At 52.0% G+C, this 15,870-nt stretch overlaps 1 protein-coding gene across 3 annotated transcripts in view; it reads left to right on the forward strand.

Moving 5' to 3' along the window:
• Nucleotides 1-1,223: 1,223 nt before the first annotated feature.
• The window catches only part of KCNAB1 (potassium voltage-gated channel subfamily A member regulatory beta subunit 1), a 62,218-nt gene continuing 47,571 nt past the window's right edge, over nt 1,224-15,870 (forward strand). The window contains exon 1 of one of the 3 annotated variants that reach the window (XM_017831416.1): nt 1,224-1,510. In XM_017831416.1, the coding sequence (XP_017686905.1) occupies nt 1,239-1,510 (272 nt within the window). In that variant the 5' untranslated portion in view covers nt 1,224-1,238. Of the gene's footprint in view, nt 1,511-4,357; nt 4,616-15,870 lie in introns of those variants that run through there. The other 2 variants (XM_017831417.1, XM_017831418.1) reach the window with 2 other exon arrangements.

Genomic DNA, 15,870 nt, shown 5'->3' on the forward strand with positions numbered 1-15,870 from the left:
TTTTATACAGCTCTTTAAGAGCTTCATCTCACTTTTGATAACCAGCTTCCACATGGAAGGACCTGAAGAATCTTCAACTTGTGTACCCATAAAATAAGTATGTATTGCTTATCTACTCAGGGTTGCCTTAAAGGCTTCTGGGGTTGCTGGAAACCTTTTCCTTTTTGGGAAAGGCTATGAAAGTGTAAGGACAAATGAGGAAACACACTGGAATAGGCACAGAACTGGAAAGTTTTAACAGCTCAAAGTTTGAGTCATTTTACTGCAGTTTTGCAAAACTTCCAGCGAGTGTTTTGGTGCCACCTCTGCTAAACAGTTCAGATAACACCAGCTCCTGTTGGAAGCCACAGGCCTCCAGAGCTCCCTTTTCCCTGATTACACGAATCCTTCCACCCAGCCCCCATCCCCAGGAGACCCGTGCGGGGCACAGGTGAGTGACTGCTCTGCTTGGGGATGATTACAAAGCTTTTGAGTGCAATGGCTTTAAAATCCTGCCTGTCTTAGAGGGGTTTTTCCTCTTTGCCGGCTCTCTCCCAAAGTGGCTGCTGTGATTAGAGCTGTAATCTCTGTATCAGCTTTTACATTTCAGACCGGGGAGGGGAATTAATGCAACTCCAGTGTCTGCCTCTTCATACGTTTTCCCAAACACTGTTTGCTCAGGAACAGCCCTAACTTCGTTCTCATCCTGAGAGTGACCAAGTCCCCAGATTTCTACCAATCCCTTGGAGAATGGAAGTTCCCGCTGGACGTGGCGACCGAGGAGGTGGAGGAGGAGGAGCAGGAGGGCTGGAGCTGCCGGCCCAGCGCTGGGGATGAAGACAGGGATGCTCCAAGGCCGCGTCCGGCAGGGACGGCGCTGCAATTTGCTGGGGTGAGCCCACGTGGCCGCGGGTCTGCCGTCAAGGTGACACGTGTGACTTCACCCCCGATGTTTACGGAGCAGGACGGGTGTTCCGCTGCCCTCCACCCAAAGCCCTGGTGTGTCCAAGCCCAGCCGGGGTGTTGTTTTTAAGGAGCGTCCTCCTCCCCGGCTGCGGAGCCGCTGGCACGCGGGAGCTGCTGCAGATGTTTCCATGAGAAGGTCGCAGCTCTTCTTTCTGGTTAAGCCCCGCAGACACGTCTCTAATTACAGCTTTGTGGCCGGCGTGAGGTTATAGGGGGAGGAAAGTGCGCGCTGGAATCAGTTTAAATGATTTGAGGGCAGCGACTCGGCGCCTTCGCACCGAGCGGGAGGCGAAATGCTGGCGGCACGCACGGGGACCGTGGGGGGGAAGAGCGCCGAGGAGTCCCTGAAGCTGAGGAAGCAGTCGGTGCTTTCCGTGGGCAGCAGGGACAGAACCCTGAAGAGCTCCTCGGAGAGCGGGAAGGAGGGCCGGTCTCGGCCCGGGCAGCCCCAGCAGCGAGCCCGGCGCCTGGCGCTGCTGCGGGAGCTGGAGATGAACTGGTACCTGCGGGTGTGTGAGCTGTCCCACGAGTACACCATCGCCTACACCACCGGCATGCCACACAGGTACGTACCCACGGCTCTGCCACGGGCACTCCGGGAATGGGGCTGTGGGGATGTTCATAATAGTAATAACTATAACAACGATGATGACAACAGTAACCATAATAATAATAATAATAGTAGAAAGATCTTTGGCTTTACAAGTCTGATTTCTCTGATTATTCATGGTTTTTTCCCTGCACCTCGATGGGTGTGTGTTACAGAGCTGAGAATCCTGTAAACTTGTTTCTTGGTTTCCGTAACTTCTTCGGCACAAGCTGCCTGTGGTCGTTCGGCCTCGTTTCTCACGAGCTGTTTTGTCCAAGTGGTTGTAGTTCTGCTGGAATAGCGTTGAAAAGTTGCTGCTGTTGATCAGGGACCGTGTGGGTGACAAGAGAGTCCTGCTTTCCTCTGTCTCTGCCCGGCAGCGGCGGTGGCTCAGCCTGGGAACGAGCCGCCCAGGAGGGGGAACCTGCAGCTGCCGGATCTCTCATCCCATCAGTCTTAAATGTCGCAGCCTCCAGAATCTGATCTTGCTCCTTTAAAAAAATATAAGGGGATCTTGGTATTAGTGGAAATTAGACGTGAGACTCCCTAATCTCCTGTGCAGGGTCAGCCCCTCCGTGAAACCGGAGCCCAGGCAGAAGTGCCCGGGGGTGCTGCTGCCCCAGCCCGAGGAGCAGCATCGCGGGAGCGACGGCCGCGCTCCCCCGGGACAGTTTGGGGGACTGGCAGAGGGAGGATGGGGGTTTCAGTCCCCTCAAGGGACAGGGCTACTGCCGAGGGGGGGTTCAGCCTTATGCCCAGCTCGACTCAGCCGGATTTCGACTGAGAACCGGTTGAGATCTTCCCTAATCCCAGGCAGGATGGGGATGCCTAAAGTGCCTGGCACAAAACGAACTCTTACAGATGTGCTTGGATTAGAAATTATTTAGAATGTCATTAGGAAAAAAATTAGGAACGGGACAACTGAAAGGAAAACAAAGTAAAACGCAGCTGGAGCAGGTCGTGAAGTGCAGAAATGTCCACAAGCACCTGGAGAGAACACGAGGGGTCTGTGGGCTGGGAGGGAGCAGACTCGGGGGTGTGGTGCCCATCTGCCCCACCAGCCCGTGGTCAGGCACCCAGGGGTTTGAATAGCACCAGAAAAGCAAACTGCTGGTGAATAACTTCTGGGAGAACTAAGTTTCTAAAGATGCTGCTGATCCCCGCAAACCCTGAAACTCCAAACCAGCAAAACTCCTATGTCCAAAAAATTCAGAGGCGCTTGCAGAAGTATTCCTTTGCCTTGGTTCACCTTGCATTATGGATGAGCAAAATGAGGGCTGGCAGGAGGTAGGAGCAAAGTGAGGGCTGGCAGGAGGTAGAAGCAAAGGCAGCTGCAGCAGAGATCACAGGTACAGCCTTCGGGAGGGAAACACTGTCCCTGTGAGCAGGAACGGCCTCAGGACATGCTGCCCTCCCTGCAGCGTCCTTGGGTTGCAAAGAGCAGGGCTTGAAAGCCCCCCCTGCACCCCACCTTTGGGTCAGCACCATGAGAACAGGATCCCCATCTTCAGGAGTGTCAGGGGCCCCTGGGGCAGCAGGGCAGGAGCCTCCTGGGGACACCCAGGTCCATCAGTGCCCTGATCTGACAGCTGCAGAGGAAGAGTAGCAGGGTAATCCCAGTGTCCCCACCAAACTCCCCTCTGTGACATTGAATTATAAGCTTTTAAAGTATATTCTGGGGTTGGGATCAGTCTTTCTTTATCTGCTTTGAAAGATTTAAGGATTAGTTGAGTTCATGATACATCCATCTCTTGATTATTTAACTTATTTTTCCACTGCATTTGGGGATGAAATGCCAGCCCGAAAATGGGTTGAGTTTTTAAAATAGAAGAGCTCAGAGATCTCCCTCAGGGGTGTGTATCAGACTTTGGCAGGATTGTTTGCTGTGGCCAGAAAAGGTCAGTGGGGTCCTTCTGGGTGTTACCTTGTCCAGCAGGGATGAACACCTTGGAAACCATCCCTGGAAGTGTCCAAGACCAGGCTGGATGGGCCTTGGAACAACCTGGTCTAGTGGGTGCCATTCCTGCCCATGGCTGGGGAGTTTGGAATAAGATGGTCTTTGAAGTTCCTTCCAACCCAAACCATTCAATGATTCTATCAACCAGAAAATTGTTTTTGCTATTTATCAGCGGTGAAGTAATTGATAAAATTATAATTTTATTTGTATTAATTATCAGAGCCCTGGGAGGCTGCAGAGGTTCCCAGACCAGGTAACTCCAGCAGTGCGCTATGAGAAAACAAAATGTTCTAATGACTAGCAGAAGAGATGCCTTCAGTGTTCATCTGGCCAGCCCGGGGCCTGAAATACACCCCGTGAGAGTATTTGGTTTATGTTTATTGGCCTTGGATTGAATCCCAAGCAAATATTTCTCATTATCTAAATATAAGACCTGGGAAACGGGGTCAGTGCTGTATTCCCACTGGCAGCCCTTATCCCTTGGAGTACTGGGCCGTGAGAGGTCTCGGCAGATGAAAAAGATTGCTGATCTTGGCCATAATCCAGGCCGGGCATCAACGAAAACGGGCCAGTTGCAATAACATAAACAATGTCTGGGAGGCGAAGAGGCCGCCCCGAGCCGTGAGCCCGCTGGGCAGCACAGCCCGGGCAGCACAGCTCTGCTGCGGTGGGCGGCTCTGGAGGGGCTGTGGGTGGCTCTCGGTGGGGCTGTAGGCCCCGCTCTCAGTGGGGTTGTGGGTGACTCTTGGTAGGGCTGTGGGTGACTCTCGGTAGGGCTGTGGGTGGCTGTCGCTGGGCCGTGGGTGGCTGTCGCTGGGCCGTGGGTGGCTCCCACTGGGGCTGTGGGTGGCTCTCAGTGGGCTGTGGGCCAGCACCATGCACCTGTACAAGCCGGCCTGCACCAACATCCCCCTGCACCGACCGGGACCGGCCAAGGCCTCCGAGGCCGTGCCCAGGGTCCGGCAGGCGAGCGGGGCCCTGCGCCCACCCGGCCCGGCCGCGGGCTGGCCCCGGCCCCGCAGCCCCGCCAGCGAGAGGAAACAGCTGGAGAGGTTCCTGCACCTCCATGGACTGTCCCTGCAGGACACCACGCGGGCCCAGACCGGCATGAAGTACAGGTACAGGTACAGGTACTGCTGTGTGGGGACGGCTCTGGGCCCGGCAACTGGGGCTGGGGAACAGACAAGAGGGCTCGGTCTTAAGCTGTGCCAGGGGAGGTTTAGGTTGGATATTAGAAAGAATTTCTTTCCAGAGAGGGTGCTCAGCCATTGGAATGGGCTGCCCAGGGAAGTGGTAGATTCTCCATCCCTGGAGGTGTTTAAGATGAGACTGGATGTGACATCAGTGCCATGGGCTGGGAACCACAGCGGTAGTAGATCAAGGGTTGGACTTGATGATCTTGGAAGTCCCTTCCAACCCAGCTGATTCTATGATTCTATGAACGGGGCTGAGGGAGCTGAGGCTGCCCCGGGCGGGCTGGCACCGTTGGGCCCCTTCTCTGCCTCAGGAATTTCGCTTCTCTGGGTTCTCTGAGCCCCACAAGAACTGGGATGACGGGGAGCAAAGCTAAATGTGTGTGACCTGTTCTCTTAAAGCTCTGAATCTGATCTTTTTCTTCTAAAGTTAACCACAGAATCCCAGACTGGTTTGGGTTGGAAGGGGCCTTAAAGTCCATCTTGTTCCAACCCCCTGCCATGCGCAGGGACACCTTCCACTAGCCCAGGCTGCTCCAAGCCCTGTCCAACCTGGCCTTGGACACTTCCAGGATGGGGACAATCAAACTGAGTTTTCATGCTTGGGGTCTGAACCCTGAGACCCTCTGCCCTCCTTATGGAGCAAACAGACTGGAAGCCCAAGAACTGGCGTTTAGCTGGTCTAGCGTCTAACATGTGGCTTCTGTGTTAGAAGAAGTGTCCAAGGGAGAAGGTCTTATCCATGCAGGGAGCTGAAACAACCTGGGGAAAGAGGGTGTAGGCTGGGGATGGTGGATGAAGAAGACATGGGTATGCTCAGTCCATCAGTTGTCATTGTGTTTTGTTTCTAAAGAGGTTCATTTTAAGAGGATGATGTTCCATATGGAAAGTCTACATGTTCTCTGTGCTTCTAATAAAAGCAAATTTTCTTTGAAATATTTGCTTTCCCAAGAGGTTGATCTCTGCCCGTGGCCTGTTTGAGCCTAAAACTGAAATAAGACAGTATGACCGCTGTTTTTATGGATCCAGCAGAGTTGTGTCCCAGCTTTAGCTGCAGGCTGGGGAAATTTGGTGTTGTTTGGAGACATTGCTGAGGGGACACGGGGGCTGTGAAAGAGCAGATTTGGAGCTGCAATCAGGAGAAGTGGCAAAGGGCTCTGTACCACTGCTCTGCTGCAGAGCAAGTTGGGGTGACATAGCCTGGAAGGCTGAGAGAGAGAACTGAGGCCACAGTGCCTGGGTGGTGAAAAGGGAGAAGGACCACAGGCAGTGGATTGGCATCCCAGGGACGCTGTGCTCGGAGCAGAGCTGTGACTGGAGCAATCCTGGGTCAGCAGGAGCAGTGTGTCCCTGAGCCAGATACTCTGATCAACTGGGGTTTTTGGGCCTGAAAAGTTCCCTCCCTTTAATGAGAAATTCTTTTGCTCCTTCTGGTGATGCTGATGCCACGTGGCAGCTGCGTTTTTTAAATGATTGGTGTCAGTGCACACACAAAACCCACCATTTTTCTGGTTTCTCTCTAATTCTGCACTTTCTGTGGTGTTTTCCCATTGTTGCCCAGACACAGTTTAACCCTCGCTGTGCCCTCGCTCAGAAGCACAAGTGATGCTGTAGGCACACAGTGCTCCCATGAAGTGGTTGTGATCTGAAATGTCCTCCACGGGAGAGTATCCTGCCAAAGCCCTGGTGTATGGACACCTCCTGACATGGGACTGGGCTGCTGCCGAGTCCAAAAGGCATCACTCAAAACCTGACAGTGATGTTGCACCAAAAGCATGCCCAGACTGGGACAAAAGCCCCGCAAAGAGGTTGGGTAGAAAATTTCTGTAGGGCTGGATGCAAAACCTGCTGGAGATGGAGTCTTAAGCCATAGGAAAATGTAATTAATGAGAGATTCTGGGACTGCTGAGCTGCAGGGGTGGTTGGGTTGGCTTTGGGGGCTGAGGGCTGTGGCTGCAGGCTGGGCTCGAGCAGGGCTCTGTTCACACCCCTTCATCCACCTCTGCTTCCTCCCTTAATAAATGGAGTATTCCTCGTTCTCCAGAGCCATTAGTCATGGGGAAATAAGGCATGTGCCTAATTTCTGCTGGAGCTGATGGATTGGAGCATATGCTTCATTTGAAGTGTGTACATTTTTCAAAGCTGACAGAAGGAGCTGTAACATATTGAGCTTCCCGTGGATCCAGGGGATGTATCCTGGGGAGAGGGGACTCTGAGGAGGGCTCTGCTCCAGGCAGGAGGGATGTTCCAGCAGCCACCACGTGCTGCTTCCATAGGTTATTTGCTCTTCCAGAAGTACAGGGGCCCTTCTAGTCTGATTGCGAGCTCGAAGATTTTCTTTTCTCTTTCTTGTTTTGCCTTCCAGACATTTCCTCAGCTCTCCTTAGGTCCAGCCTTAAGACAGCACAATAAATCCCTTTTTGTATTAAGATCTACTTAATTATGTGTGGAAATTAATGAATTGTGAACAAGAAACACTTGCTAAACACTTATAAGCTGGTTCATTCATAGGATGATCAATTCCTTTTCCTTTCTTTGCCTTGGCCAACACAGTTTAGTGCAGCCTGTTACAGAGGAACCCAAAGTGCAGCAGTGGAAGAGCTTGGCTTGTTTCTGATGACAAAGCATTTCTCTGAGATGAAACACCATTTACAAAGCAGATTTGGTGTCCTATTGTCCCATGGGGGGTTCATTGCACGGCATCCTTCCACGCACACTTCACTGGGGCTTGAGCTCTGTCCTCACACTGGGAAGCCGTGGCTGTAAAACCTCTCAATATTCTGCTCCTTCATGGTTAAACAGTGTCTGTGAGCTGGGGCAGCTGCACTTGGAGAGCCTGGAGGTGAAATGTTATATGTATATATATGTCTGCAGAAGCATCCAGGCAGCTTTTGCAAAACAGGCTGTTGGCAAATGTTAGGGGTGGAAAGTATTTATGGAGGTCAGGGAGTCCCGAGGCACTGCTGGATTAACCCACAGTGCCGCCTCCCAGCTGGGCTGGAGTTTGCCGTTTGTATTTTATGTGGTTTAGATTTCACTGAGGTTCTGCTCCAGGGGGTTGAGCTCTTCCCACAGCACACAAGCCCCATGCAAACCCACTTCACTTGGCACGACCCCCCTGGGGTGTCCTGCAGGGACCTCCCGGAGTTCCTGCATCCCGAGAGAGCACTGGGATGCTCTGGCCTGTTTCTGTTGCTAGGGTTGGTTAAGCTAATTAAAAGTTGGGAATTTAGGATTGTGATGCTGAAGCTTTTTTGTGACTGGCCAGCAGGTAGCCCCTTGCAGGATGTTCCCTTCTCCCTTTTTTCTCTTTTTTTCCTTTTTCCCTTTTCCACTTTCCTGGCTGGAATGGGAAATGTGAGGAGCTGACATGCAAGCCCTGCAGCCAGTCCTGGCCACCCCTTTTCAAAGGGACACAGCAAACTGGGCTGTGGAAAGCAGAGGGGTGCGAGGGATGGGATTGTCCCTGCCCTGGGTGATTAAACAGGGGTTTAGCTTAGGGAAAAGATGATTGACAGGGATTACAGATGTGTTTAAATCAGGAACAGCTTGTGGCAAGTCACTCACTGTCCCCTGTAACACAGGAACCAGGGTGGGGGGAGCAAATAAAACTTGTGGACAACACGTTTAAACACAGAAAACCCTTTGCCAGCATCTTGTAATGAAATTGGGGAATTCCCTGTCATGGGATGCTGGAAGTACCAGCATGCTGAAGATGTTATCAGGTATCAGCCAAGGCCAGCCAAGGTATTAAATACCAAGGCAGGGTTTAACCTGGAGCAGGCAGAGTCCATTTATCAGTCCTTATCCCTTTCTCTACTGTCATGTTTATACCCCCACAGAGCTACCCCAGAAGAGAGGAATTTGGGAGCGATCCCTATGCCATAGCTGCTTTTCCAGGCTCCCTTAGTGAGGCTCATGTTATGCCCTGAAGCTTTAAAATATCTAATCTTTAGATGGCAAAATATATGAGAGCTCTTGATGGGGTCCTGTAATCCTGCACTGTAATCCCATCCTCATCTGCTCCATCCGGAGCCCCACTGCATTATATTTATGGGATATAGCTTATGGCCTTAATGTTGTCCCTATTTCCTGTCCAGGTTGATCCACAGAGCCACATCCAGCTGTGTCCCTTTTTTAACAGTCAGTGTCACGTGGTAGAAGTGTTTTTTTTAGTCTCTTTTACTCTGTTCAAACTCCCCAGCTGCTCCCTGGTGCCGTGGTGAGGGCACACACTCCCATGGCTGCCCTTCTGCCAAACGACTTCAGTTCCTTGGGGTTTGTGTTATTTTTGTAGGGTCCTCACCCAAACCATGCACTGATGGGGAGGATGGGATGGAAATGGGACTGTGTGGGCTGGGATGGGAACAGGGTATCCCTTGGTGTGGGTGGTGTTGGTAGAGTGGGGTCTGCTCCTTGCAGGGAGAAATCCCATTTTATTCCTCCAAGGACTGGAGCCTGTGGCTGTGTGAGGTGTCAGCCCCACTGCCCCAGCCGGGTTTCAGCAGGAGGAGCTCCTGCTGCACACACGGCGCTGGCTCCTGATCCTGCTGCTTCCAGTGTGATCCTCCCACTGCCTAAAGGGGCTCCAAGAGCTGGAGAGGGACTTTGGACAAGGGCCTGGAGTGACAGGACAAGGGGAATGGCTTCCCACTGCCAGAGGGCAGGGTTAGATGAGATATTGGGAAGGAATTCCTGGCTGTGAGGGTGGTGAGGCCCTGGTACATGTTACCTGGTGTAGTGGAAAGTGTCCCTGCCCATGGCAGGGGATGGCACTGGATGAGCTTTAAGGTCTCTTCCAATGCAAACCATTCCATAATGAGTCCATAAAGTCCTCACAAAGCCGTGTACCAGCTCAGACTCAGTCTGCTGGTTCTTCCAGGGCTATTCTCACCTTTCTGGCAGAAGCTCTCATGCTGTAGGTCTTGGCTTGTAGGGAAGACAAAGCAGACTTTGCCCTCCCAGCTGCCCAGCACAGCAGTGAATCCCAGCCAAGGCTCGGTTGCTCCAGCCACTGCCCAGCAGGAATTTGCAGGTTTGCTGCTTTTTTCCCCACACCTTCTGCTCCTGTCGAGCTGTAGCTGCCGAGCCTGTGCTGCCAGGTGCTGATCCAGCCCCATTCCGTGGGCAGGTGCTCCTGCTGAGCCTCCACTCCCTGCAGCCACGTCAGTGGTGCAGAGCGGATCCAGCGGCTCTCCAGGGGGCTGACTTGAAAGTCTGGGATATTTCTGGGTGTATTTATAGGCAGGTTTGAAGTCTGCAGTCTGTGCCCTGAGATGAAACTCAGTCCACGTGGTCTCGGTTACGAGAGGTTTTATCTGGGAGTCTTTGGGCTGACTTTGGGATCTGCTGTGATGGGAACATCACCCTGCACTGCACCGACACCAGCTGCTGAGGGTGGGTCCAAGGGGGGCTGAATTCAGGAAAATACCAGTAAAACCTCCTCTTGTGGCTTCCAGGTTTGTTTCAAAGCTCCATCCTTTAGGAGATGAGGATGAATGCAGGCTCTGCAGAGGTCAGCTTTGATGCCAGGCTGAGAGTGGGTCTCTATCACCAGCCCTGGTGTGTGCTCTGGCAGGTGGGCATGGTCCAGGTGGAGTAAAAATGAATTTTGATCTTCAATACAAATCCAATGTTGATACAACGGCAACTCCTCTGTTTTGCTAAATTCCATCATCTTTCTCCCTCCCTCCAGCCCTGTGCCCATCCCTCCTGCTGCAGCTCTCCCAGGATGAGCAGAAAATTCCTCTTTCCTTCCCCAGCAGCACAGGACTGTGGTCCAGTCCATGCTTGGAGAATTCCCTGATTGTCTCTCCTGGTTGTTAATCCTCGTTTGCACACTGGTGGTTATTAACAGTGAGTTTTCATTGCATTCAGAATTTGCAGGGCTTGCAAGCTTGGGGTAATGTAAAGAGGGAAATTTCCCTGGAAATGCAATTTTTTTTGTCCAGGCCAAATTTTTGTCCAAATTCCAAAGGTGAAAAGTTTAGGATAAATGAGCCTTTCTGAGACCTGGGGGTAGGAAGATGGACCTCAGGAAGAATTTGGCAGAATCAGAGCAAGTGTCTGAGAGGAGAAACTTCAACATGATTCCAGGGAAGCTGAATTTTGTGGGAGAGCTGTTGGGCACAGGGACCCCTCTCATGGAACTGCAGTTCTCTTCTTCAGAGTGACTCCAGCATCAGGAAATAGTTGCCAGCTCGGGGCAATGGGTGGACATTTGGATTCTGGTGGATGCCAGCCCTAAGGAGGGGGTGGCACTGCAGGGCTGCCCCACAGAGCTCTGCTTCTCAAATACATTGTAGTGCTGTGTGCTAGGAAATACTAGAGTTGACCAGAGCATTTCTGGATGTTTCTTCCTCTCCTCTGGGCACTCTGTCCAGCGTGTGCTCCGGGATTTCCAGCGTCACCCTGCACTCTCAGGGGGGCTGGAGCTCAGTGGGGCTGTTCCTTACACCCCTCTTGGAGACAGAAGTTGCTTTTGTTGCACTCTAAGCAAGTTAAAATGCTCAACTGAAATGTGTTTTTATTGCTCTGTGGTTTTCCCTGGGCTGAGGTGAGCACCTCTTATTCCTGCATCTCCCAGGGTGTGCAGGGGAATGTGGGTGGCTGGGCTGCCCCTGCTCCACTGAGTGCTGCTGGGGAGAGGGGAGCCTGCATGAAAGGCAGCTTTTCCATGGATAAACCGCCTGTGCAGACCTGCCTCTGCCTGATAAGCTTTTTCTTCCTTGTTTGCAGTGTGTTTTCATAGTTGCTTGGCTCTATCCCTGCACCAGAAAGACTCCAGAAGCCAACAGTGTTCCCATAATTCCAGTAGCACGGTTGCTATTTTTCCCGGGGTGTTTGTGAAGTACGTGGGGGTCCTTGGAGAGTCCAAAGGGGCACGATGAGGCCGTTGTGGGGAGCTGCTCCCTGTGGCTCAGTCCCCAGCAGGGTGAGGGTTCCTCCCACCCCTCAGTTGGCTTCCCCCCACTGGGAGGTTGAAAGGCACGTTTTTCACTGCAGAAAAAGACACAATCTGTAGATTGCAGGAGTAATTATTCATTTCCCCTGAGGGCCTAATGAGCGGTTATGCATTTGGCAGTAAGTAATGATCCTCTTGCAAATCTTTTTGTTAATTAAATGGGCCCCATTCCAGTATGAAAGTGGTTGTTCCATCCCTTTGGGATGTGCTTGGAGATCAGGGGCTACTTGTCCAGCCAGCACCGACCCCGGGATGTACAGAGAATCCTTGGCTTGGAAGTGCTTGGCAGTGCCTGGAGGTCACCTGAAGACTGGGCAGTGCCCTGCACTTAATTTACTAAAAGGACATTGCCCCTGGAAGTGTCCAAGGCCAGATTGGATGGAGCTTGGAGCAACCTGGGCTAGTGGAAGGTGTCCCTGCCCATGGCAGGGGGTGGGACTGGATGGGCTTTAAGGTCCCTTCCAACGCAAACCATTCCATGACACTGTGCTGCTCTGAGGTACATCATGCTCTTGCCTTGGGTGCCAAAAACCCCAAAGTTAAAAGCCTTTGCAGAGGGTTCTGGAAGTGAAGAGAGCAAAGGGAAATTAGGGAGCTGAGGAGTCACCACAGACCCCGGGTTTGGCTGGCAGCAGAGTGCTCTGCCTGCGCCTGCTCAGGTAAAGTGCAGACTCCAGAAGTCCTGAAATGCTGATTTCTAACTAGCAGTGTGGGCTGGTAACTAAGTGGCAGAGGAAGTGCTGATGCAGCAGGTTTTTTCCATCTCCCTTCCCCAAAGAGGAGCCTGGCAGTGTGAAAAGACAACGATAAAATTAATTGGGCTGAAGATTGTTCCTTAGTAATCTGCTGGATTTCAGTGAACAACGTTGTCCTGGGTGACGTGCTAATTCTCCTCAGTGACTAATTCCAGCACATGCCTCATTCTTTAGGGATGCTGGGCAGCGTGGAGAGCTTTGTCTCTGGTGCAGGACTGAGGTCTTGTGCCAGTTTTGCTGGATGCAGCTGATGGGATTCGTACCCTGTGTCACTCACTTCAATAATTAGAAATGCTGTTGCAGCTGAAAGAGAGACTCTCAGGAGAAGAACTAAAATTCTTCTTTGAAAAATGCTATTTGGGAAGGTGATATTTTAATAGTGCTTATTATTCAGCGGTGACTTATATAAGCCAATGACTGATGGAGGCACTTGGCTTTCATGGAGTTGCTCACAGGCCCTGCATTGACTGGAGGAGGGTGAGCTCAGGTGAAAACTGAGGGTTCTTGAGACAAGGGCACGTTTGATGAAGGGGTATCCATTGGAAAAGAGTTTTCCAAACAACCCAGTCTGCTGTAGCTCATCTTTATTCTGACCCTCTGCCAGCTCATCTCAAAGAATCAGAAGTTATTGCATGATAATTACCCACCCATCTGCTCCAGTGCGTCCCAGAAAAGGGCAGTATGGAGTTGTGTGTTATCCAGCATCCAAAATCGACACCTCAGCAACATATTTCTTCATAGAAGTTAATTTAGAGCTTTAAGCTGTTACAAGTAATGCTTGGGTGAGATTTGACATGTGTGGTTAACAGAGCACTGTACATAATTGCCTCAAATCTGCTATGCAACAAGCACAGCCAAGCTGGAAAAACACAGCTTTACTCAGAACACATTTATCCATCAGGTGATGCAAAGCACCTGGGGAAAACCTGCATTTTCTGTATGCACAGCCTAGAACTTGAGTATGGCAAAGGGGAAAAGCATTTCTTTGCCAAGAACTGGCACAATGACCCTGAGTGCCTGAGGGTCCTGCTGCTGCTCTCCTCTGGGTCTGGGGTGAATGCTCAGTTACTGGGGTACCTGAACTAGGGACTCCAGCCTCACCTGGGTGGGGGAAACACCTCAATAAAACCTTTTTGTACTGTGCAGTGGAGCTTCATGCAGCTCTAAGTGTTTTAGTCATATTTAATCAAGAATCACAGAATGGTTTGGGCTGGAAGGGACCTCACAGACCATCAAGTGCTCAGTGTAGCACAATACATTAATATAATGGTGATTTCTGGAGCCCTTCGTGTGAGCCACTGGCTTTCAGTCAGCTGAGAAATGGAATAGATAGCATGGCAAAATTGAATTACCTGGTGTGGAGCAGGGATACAGCAGCTAATGGGCAATAGGCACCATTAGGGGGGTGTTCTACCCGAGGGAAGAGTGACCTGTTAATTGAATTGGGCGCCCGGTGATTCCATCTCCTTGTCAGACATGGAGGGCCCTGGGTCTCCGTTCCACTATTGATCCTTTCCCGCTGTATTAAGCCACAATTTATTGAGTCTGGCTCAGAACTGGCTGTGCAGAGCTCTCTGGGGGCAGGAGCCCCCTCGGTGCTGGGGCTGTACCGGGGTGCTGTCGGCTCGCGGGAGGTGAGTGGGACTGGAGAGCGGGTGCTGGGATTGGAGATTAGATGGGAGCTTGCTCTTGGATTCATAAAATCACAGAATCCTTTACTGCTTTGGATTGGGAGGGGCCTTAAAGCCCATCCAGTGCCACCCCCTGCCATGGGCAGGGACACCTTCCATTAGCCCAGGTTGCTCCAAGCCCCGTCCAACCTGGCCTTGGACACTTCCAGGGATGGGGCAGCCACAGCTTCTCTGGTGCTGTATTTCTCACACCCCAGCCCTAACACACGGCCCTTGGTGGCAGAGCAGCCTGGCTCTCTGCTCTCACATCCCACTTGGGGTCCCTCCTGGGTCGACAGGGCCCTCAGAGCTGCTGTGGGCTGTAACAGATCTCCTGTGCCATCAGAGTCAGCCCGGGCTGGGCACTGCCCCCAGCCTGGCTCAAAACCTGCCAGAACGACGGCTTTTAGCTAAAAACCGTTTAATAGGAATTTTGATCAGTTTTCCTCAAGTGCAATTACAAATGCAAATGGAGTTTTTGATGTGAAACCAGCGGAAATGTGGTGACTGTTGGCTCGATAAGCGCGGGGCTTTTGTTCCGCAGCTCATTTCCTCGCCCAGCTTCCAGCAGTGTCATCAAAGGGAACCGTTCCTGGGGGCTTTAGATACATCCCAAAGAGCTACAAATCACTGCAGGGTTTGTCGCTGCTGCTTCCGACAGGACCCCTCCTCAGATGAGCAGGGACAAGCTTGTCCTGGCTCTTAATTGGGATTAATCCCAGGGAAGCCCTGTTGGGAGCTGCCTCCTCATGCCAGCGCTCCAGGGTGGCAACTCCTTATCTCTCCAGTGTCCATATCAGCCCAATTTAGGGAGATGTAACTGCCGCAATCCTCAGTAATTATCCCAGCAGGAAACCTGTTCCCAAACAACTCTGGAGAGGGAGGGAGCCAGCCCAGCGATGAGCACGGGCTGTGGCTGTCATCAGAGCTCTCATGGCCCAATAAAACTTTTATTGGGACATAACCTGGAATTGCCCTGGGCGTGTCCCGCTGCGCTGCAGCAGAACTGCGGGTGCAAATCTGGAAATCAGGGATTTGGGACAGCACACTGAGATAATTCTTGGGAAGGCCAGTCCTGGAGACTGCTGCCTGAAATGTCTGTGTGGGGGTTTGGAAAGTGGCTGTGGTGGCTTTAGCCAGTTTTGGACAGTTGGATAAAATAAAAAAGGACATCTTTGTATGGAAAAGCTCCAAGGGCACCGCTTCTGGAGCAGGATCCTGCCCTCCCAGTGCTGCCAGCTGCGCTTTCAGCGCTTCCATGCAATTTCCTGAGGTCTGGTCCATCCAAGGACATTGCATGCAAAGTCTAACTAAGCAACTGTCAAAATGTCCAGTGTGGTTAAAACTCTCTCATGAAGGCTGAAACCATATTTTTGATGTGTCTCTAGCCTGGGAGCGCTGACTTTTCTGTCCTGCTGTATCTCCCTGGTCCTAGGGCTGCTCCATGGGCATGGATGGCAGGACCTTCAGGCACCAGGAGCAGAGGGAACACTGTCAGGGCAGAGGGAACACTGTCAGGGTGATACAGCTGCTGGTGCTTAAGGGCTGTGCTGGGTTTTGCACCCAAACCCCACGTTAGGTGTTGGGTTTGCTGGGGTGCTGGGGGGTCTCCTCTGCAGCCCCCTGGCTGAGGTCTTGTGGCAGTGCAGAGAATCAGAGAATTATGGAATGGTTTGGGCTGCAAAGGGCCTTTAAAGGCAATGACCCCTGCAATGAGCAGGGACACCTTCTGCTATCCCAGGTTGCTCCAAGCCCAGTCCAAGATGGCCTTGGACACTTCCAGGGGTGGGGCAGCCA

Source organism: Lepidothrix coronata, unplaced genomic scaffold, assembly GCF_001604755.1.
Source record: "Lepidothrix coronata isolate B3197 unplaced genomic scaffold, Lepidothrix_coronata-1.0 Scaffold190, whole genome shotgun sequence".
Classification (NCBI taxonomy): Eukaryota; Metazoa; Chordata; class Aves; order Passeriformes; family Pipridae; genus Lepidothrix; species Lepidothrix coronata.